This window comes from Sordaria macrospora, chromosome 2 (genome assembly GCF_033870435.1).
Source record: "Sordaria macrospora chromosome 2, complete sequence".
Classification (NCBI taxonomy): Eukaryota; Fungi; Ascomycota; class Sordariomycetes; order Sordariales; family Sordariaceae; genus Sordaria; species Sordaria macrospora.
The window spans coordinates 950,764-957,431 of NC_089372.1; the positions used below are offsets into that span (position 1 = coordinate 950,764).

Sequence of the window (6,668 nt, forward strand, 5' to 3'; positions counted from 1 at the left end):
ACTTCTACCAACATCAACTGGCTCGCCTGAAATGATGGATGTGGCGAGGTCCTGGCTGCGTCGATGTCTTCATGATCACCCTCAATGTCGCCCCCTAAATTTCTCAGCGGCAGGCGCAAGACCTGGTAGCAAGAGACTGCCTACCCGGCTCGTTGACATTGGCGAAGAACCTGGGCAACTAAGGCCTCGTCTTGTGCTTCCCTCTGCTACAGCAACCATGGCAGATATACAGTATCTTACCCTCAGCCACGCATGGTCTGTCACTGTTGATGAATCCGCCTTGAAGCTTTCGACGAATAAGCTCAAAGATTTTCAGAATGATATACCGCTGGAAAGACTGCCTCAAACGTTCAGGGATGCGATGACAGTTACCCAACAACTTGGCTACAGGTATATATGGATTGATTCTCTGTGCATCATTCAGGACTCAACTGAAGACTGGGAGAAGGAGTCCGTCACTATGTGCGATGTCTATGGGAGATCCATTCTTACTATTGCCGCTTTAGGGATGAACGGGCTGGATAGCTGCTTCAGCCGCAGGAATCCTCTCGCCCTTACCCCGTGCTATCTGGGCGAGCTCCAGAAAGGCGTCTACGCCTATGCAGCTCTCCACAAAAACCGCGTGCGCCTTATGGAATCTCTCACGCAAGAAGGGGCGCGCCTTCCCTCACGTGGTTGGTTCGTCCAAGAGAGGCTCCTCTCACCACGGACTCTTTATCTGGGCGCTCCCGAGCTATACTGGGAATGCGCAAGCGAGACTCGGTGTGAGAGCGTTCCGAAATTCAATGGGCCCATGTCCATTCTTGGCTACTCGTGGCTTTTCCAAGAGAAAGTTAGATTCCACACGCTTTGCCGCTTGTCCACTTCTCTCAATAACGATGTAACAACTGCCACGCCAACGAAAAGTAGTAGTACCTGGGGCGAACATGCAATCACAGGCAATGACGACAAATCTAAAACCGACTTGTTATACCACTGGGCGGAGATTCTTCGGTCCTATTCCGCAAGTCACCTAACGTACAAGGAAGATCGGCTTGTAGCCTTTGCGGGCATTATCGAGGCTGTCCAAAAGGGAACCGGTTGGACGCCTGTTGCTGGAACTTGGAAGGAACTCTGGCCTTTAGACTTGTTGTGGTTCTTCCCTGAGGAGGAGCCTGATGATGATGAATCTCGGAGGAGGAGGAGGAGGAGAGTGCCCAGCGGACTAAAGACCCCTTCATGGTCATGGCTCACGCTTGAAGGGCCAAAGAGCTTCCCAGCTATTAGGGTTACTTCTTGGTTAAACTACTGTCTAGCACAAGTTATCGAGTCAACGACAACAACAATACCACAGCCCGTTACTATGAGCAAGCATCATCATCGTAGTGGGGGAGTGGAGGAGAAGGAAACTATGATTACGTTAAAAGGCTACGTGAGAAGGGCAGTATGGGTTGATGGCAGGATCAAGGAAACCCAAGGACCTTTCAATTCGAGTGGCGGAGGATCGGGATCGGTACTTCATGGTGACGAGGCCACTTCATCATCATCATCTTCCACCCAGTTATTATACTGGGACTCCGGCCATCCACCCGCCGGCGGGGAAGCATTTCTTTTTCTGCTGATAATGTCCTACAAAAACCGCGTTCTCTCGCCGCACAGTCTTAACGCGCATTACTACGGGTTGATATTGACTTTGAGCGGCGCTCACTGCTGCGGGGACGGAAAGACAAAAACACAAGGCAATCACCTGCGTCATTATAAACGGGTGGGCATTTTCAAAGAAAGCTTTTGTCGCACGCCAACAACAACACAAAATGAAGAAGGAGATATGGATGCAAGAACAAGATTTGATGAAGGGGCGCAAGAAGAAGTTATTACTATTTGTTGAACTGGATTGAGTGGCTAAGTAGATCAACAAGGCTTGGTGAAGTATTCTAGGTAGTGGTCACCCATCTAAAAAAGAACTTATTATTACCCATCATTTGGATGCGAACGTATGTAGCAAAGAACACAAAGTCAAATCAAAGAAAGCTCAAAAGTTCAGCATCAAATCTTGTATGTATTTCATGCCTGCCATGACCGGCTCTAAAAAATCTAGGCCATCCGTCTTTCAAAAACCAACAAAGTTAAAAAAGTAAACTCCCGTTGGTATCGAAATCCCCAAATTGCCTTGCCTGCCTGCCTGTCACCAATATTCCCTTGAACGCCAACCAAATGTGTGCAAGTACAATGTGAAGAAAAAAAGAAAAAGCAGAAAGTATGTGCAGCGCAGTTGTGATGTTTGTTGTTGTGGTGGTCGTCCTCCACTAGGACTTGGGTTGTCCCCTTGTCCCCTTTGTCGGCTTCGAGTTGTTGCCGCTGATGTTGCACAGATCAGATCGTATCAGAGTAGATCTGATATGGGAACCTGTCTGTACCCGATCGGCTCGGCTCGAAGCCCCGAAGTTGTGTCATGTCGTGTCGTGTTCCCTGAAGAGATTGAGAAAAGCTCAAAGCTCAAAGGCTTAGATGTGACCATCAAGCAAAGTCTTGGCAAGCAAAGGCCAGCCAAGAATGGAGCCGGCGACGATGGGGAAGCTGTATTAATCGATCACCAAACAGTCAGCTTCTATTCTTTTCTCCTCAACCAAAATACCAAAGAATTATTGGGAGTAACTTACACAGCAGCCTGACCAGCGACTCTCTTAAAGCTAGCACCCCAGTCGGCACCAGCAGCGCCCGTCTGGGTGGGGATGCGCTCGTAGGGGGTGTGCAACTCCATCTTGCGAGCCCACTGGCGCATGGACTGGATGACGGAGAACTGGCGGGTGCCTTGGACGGCAGCGCGGGAAGTGGCCTTGGTGGCGGCGCGGAAGGCGGAGCGAGCGAGGATGGGGGAGACCATTTTGATTGTTTTGAGGGGTTGTGGTGTTACTCTAAAAAGGTATTGAGTGAAGTTGTGGTTGTTGTGATGTTTCCGAAAATGGAAAAGTGGTTGAGTGAGTTGAGTGGTTGTTGTTGTTGTTGTTGTTGTTGTTGTTGGTGGTGATGAAGAAGGTTGAGGAGAGTTGTTTAGTCCTGAGATCTAAGAGATCTATTGATTGCTTTTGATGGCTGTTGATGCTGATGATGATAGAAAAGAAAAGAGGGTATCACAAACGTCGTTGGACACGATCCTCTTATACCAACTTTCCCTTCTTGATTCCGTCAACACCAACACCAAGATCCCGTATGTACATCGCGATCTCTCCCGAACTTCCCAAAGAGACGGGTCCAATCCCAACTGGACGGCACCGAAGAACACCCATTCAAGCAGTCATCTCAACCAAAACCGCATCATGCTGGATCACGATGGTCCCATCCTCCATCCAGAGTTGTCCAGAATCTCACCACTCTGCATACCTGCCTCCCGGGTTCTGTTCGTGCACCGCACATCTAATCCTTATTGTCAATCAGTCCAGACAGAACAAGCGAACAGGCCAAATCATACCACCAGCCCTCCCAAAACGGTCCAAAACACCAGATGCCAAGCCGCCCCCCTGTCCCCATGTCCCCCTAAGCTCCCAGGTGTGCCAGGCTGCTCAGCCCTACGAGTTAATGGAATGAACCAACAAGATGAGACGTAATTGCCCCAGACTCTTCCCTGTCACCCTGTGACCTGCTGAACGATCCAGGCTTTCAGGCTTTCCAGCGAGAAACGACTGAAAAGGGAACGAGGAGTGAACGACACGGGAAGGGAATGGCACCATCTGGCACTGAGTCTCGGCCGGTCGTGGTGTGATCGGGGGAGTCCGACTTTCTTGGTCTAGCTATGATTGGGTAGAGTCAACAAAGGGGAGTGGGGCGCGGAGGATGGCCGTTGGAGGCGAACGGTAGCAGGGGTGGTGATTGGTGCAGTTGGGAATGGGTATGGATGGAAGGGCCTGGATCGTTGTTGCTGATCTGGGTTTGGGTTTGGGTTGAAGGGCGGGATGGAACATCTTCAGCTGATAGCGCTGACAGGCGGGAATGAATGGCGATACAAAGGCGATGACAGGAATAACTTGGTTCCCGTCCGGAGTCTGGATGTTTCTCCGGATGGCGGGTGGCGGATGGCGGATGGCACCGGCGGGCGGTCCCTGACGATGGGATTTGGGAAAACGACGAAACCTAACCGAGATACTATCTAGGGAGAGAAACGGTTGTGAGTTTTCCCGGAACATGACGGCGAATTGCACTGTTTCGTTGCCGTTTGGCATCTGACATTATGACAACGGGAACTTGCGATGACACCAGCACATGTCTCAGATCCGGCCACTGCCGCTTGCTGTCATCCTTGGTCCAGCCCGGGATCCGAGTTGACCACGCACCACAAACTTTGATCCGAGTTCTGTCGTCGTTCACAACAACAACTCGCAACCCAGACAGACAAACGCGGACAAATACGGAACGAAGCCATCATGAGATTTCTCGGTTCTTCCCGGATTGAGCGGAGCCACGCAAACAGCGGCGACGGACCACCCGACATCCGGTCCTAAAAGCGGAGCCCGTCGGCGCCGGGTATCCACACGTCAGCCGATCGGATCTCGTCCGCTAAGCGCGATATATACGGAAGTATCCGGAACGATGACAACCCGGAAGAAAGATAAACGCGGCGCGGCTTTTCGACACTTCTGTTCTGATTTTGAACTTTAAAACTTCGAACCTGAAAAGTCCGGAAAGAGCGAGAGGTATCCATCCCTTCTTCCGAAGCAGTGAGTGGCCCCCGGATTCTCAGACGGACTTGGGTAAACGGAAAAAAAAAAGACAATTGTTCGGCAGGCATCTCGTACGATCATCAGCATCTCAGGACGCCGACCGTAAAAGAACACTCAAAGGAACGCTTCAGAAATCGGAAAATTGGGATGATGAGGGGTATCACAAGTTTTTCTTTTTTTTTTGTGCTCAGTTTTCTCCAAGTTCTAATCCATCCATCCCCATCTCTCCCAAACCGCCTTTTCACCTGTTTGCCTCCTACTACCTCCCTTTCCCTTTCCCTTGCCTGATCAGGCCCGACGGGAAGTACTGCAAAACTGTGAGAGCCTACCGGCACTACCCCATTCCTCACACCCCTTTGCTGCTCCCTTTCGGGCCCAGAGGTGCTACAGAATGGAGTGAAAGCTCCTCTAAGCCTGAGTAACCGTAGTCCCATCCGCCGGCTCCAACAGCTCCCACCTGCAGGTGATGTTGTTGGACTTGAACTCCTCAATGATCTTCTCGGCAATCGTCTCAAAGTTCTCGGTCGCCAGCGCGAGGATGGTGGGTCCCGCGCCGGACAAGCAGACGCCCAACAAGCCGGGCTGCGTGGCGGGCGTCATGGACTCAACGATCTTGGTCAGGCCGGGGATCAGGACCTGGCGGTAGGGCTGGTGCAGCTTGTCCTGCATGGCCAGGTTGATGAGCTCCGGGTCGGGAGGGGACTGGCCGAGGGCGACGGGGAGGAGGGCTATCCTTTGGAGGTTGAAGGTCTGTGTCATAAAGTTAGTATGGGGGTGGTAGATAGATGACGATGAAGGAAGGGGGAAGAAAAGAAAAGACATACAACATCCGCACGGGGATACTCGGCGGGAAGAACCTCGCGAGCCTTGGCGGTGGGAACCTCGAACTCGGGGATGATGGCCACGGCCTTGATCTCGGGAGCCCAGGGGAACTTGATGTGGTGGCCGATGCCGTAGGGAGGCGAAGGGGGCTTGATGCCGGTGTCGACACCGCCGGCGGGGGCGGGAAGGACCTCGCTGAGGGGGATCTCAGTGCGGGCGGTCTCTTCGGGGGTGAGGGGCTTGAGGTAGGTGCCGACGAAGCCACCGAAGAGGGCGGCGCCGACGTTGTCGGGGTGACGCTCTGTAGTTTTTGGTTAGTGATTTTTTTTGGGTTCAAAAGGTGGATGAGTGAGTGAGTCAGTATAAGTGACTCACCAATCATGAGGCAGTAGTCAAAGAGACGCTCGGGAGTGAGGTCATGCAGACCGCCGACCTCCTTGCCAAGCTGGACACCGGCGACGACAGCGGCACCGGAGGAACCCAGACCTCTTCCGAGGGGGATGGGGTTCTTGATGTGCACATGAGTCTCGACGGGGAAGCTGCGCTGGTCGTTGCAGCGGAGGACGTAGAGAGCCACACGGGTGATAAGGTTGACCTCGGGGTTCAAGCTGATATCCTCCTCGCCCTGGCCCTCGTAGGTGATGCGGCAGTTAAGCGGCTGGTCCGAGGTTGTCTTGGAACGATCGATGGTGACATGGAGCTCCAGGTACATGGACAAGGCCAGGCCAATGACGTCGAAGCCGGGGCCGATGTTGGCGCTCGAGCAAGGCGTCTTGATGACGAACTTTTCGATCTGCTGCTGGGAAGACGCCATTGTGACTGATCCGACTGAGGTCGAGATAAGGGAGTCGGAGTTGTGAAAGTGATTTACTACTAGGGGTTGAACCCAGTGGTGACGATAGTTTCACAGAAAGAAAAAAAAAGGGGTGATGGATGACGAAGTAAACAAGTCGGCCCTGCTTATCCAATGCCAAGAACAGAAGCGGTCTTTGTGAGATGCGTCACGTTCACACTTGAAATTTTGTTGAATTTCAATTGATTCCCATGTCCACTGATTGACGGAGGGAAGGTTCCCCGATTGCGGAGCGGAGCCCGGCGGGCAGTGGGCGAGCAACGATGACTCTACAGTGCCCACTTGGCCTTATGGAGCGC

At 52.5% G+C, this 6,668-nt stretch overlaps 2 protein-coding genes across 2 annotated transcripts; both read right to left on the reverse strand.

Annotated features, from left to right (window-relative positions):
- Positions 1 to 2,022: 2,022 nt before the first annotated feature.
- Positions 2,023 to 3,088, reverse strand: SMAC4_07851 (uncharacterized protein). The gene is made up of 2 exons (XM_003346326.2): positions 2,640 to 3,088; positions 2,023 to 2,556 (listed from the first exon to the last, which is right to left on the reverse strand). The coding sequence occupies exons 1-2, from the start codon at positions 2,861 to 2,863 to the stop codon at positions 2,484 to 2,486; spliced, it is 297 nt and encodes a 98-aa protein (XP_003346374.1). The 5' UTR covers positions 2,864 to 3,088; the 3' UTR covers positions 2,023 to 2,483.
- A 1,791-nt stretch (positions 3,089 to 4,879) lies between these two features.
- SMAC4_07850 (uncharacterized protein) lies at positions 4,880 to 6,413 on the reverse strand. The gene is made up of 3 exons (XM_003346325.2): positions 5,892 to 6,413; positions 5,519 to 5,817; positions 4,880 to 5,444 (listed from the first exon to the last, which is right to left on the reverse strand). Exons 1-3 carry the CDS (start codon positions 6,328 to 6,330, stop codon positions 5,103 to 5,105), a joined length of 1,080 nt encoding a protein of 359 aa, XP_003346373.1. The 5' UTR covers positions 6,331 to 6,413; the 3' UTR covers positions 4,880 to 5,102.
- Between the last annotated feature and the right edge of the window lie 255 nt (positions 6,414 to 6,668).

Coding starts and splice junctions, on each gene's coding strand:
- SMAC4_07851 (XM_003346326.2), bottom strand. CDS start 2,863: ATGGTCTCCCCCATCCTCGCTCGCTCCGCCTTCCGCGCCGCCACCAAG. Junction 2,557..2,639: donor GTCGCTGGTCAGGCTGCTGT/GTAAGTTACTCC, acceptor CGATTAATACAG/CTTCCCCATCGTCGCCGGCT.
- SMAC4_07850 (XM_003346325.2), bottom strand. CDS start 6,330: ATGGCGTCTTCCCAGCAGCAGATCGAAAAGTTCGTCATCAAGACGCCT. Junction 5,818..5,891: donor TGACTACTGCCTCATGATTG/GTGAGTCACTTA, acceptor CAAAAACTACAG/AGCGTCACCCCGACAACGTC. Junction 5,445..5,518: donor AGTATCCCCGTGCGGATGTT/GTATGTCTTTTC, acceptor TTTATGACACAG/ACCTTCAACCTCCAAAGGAT.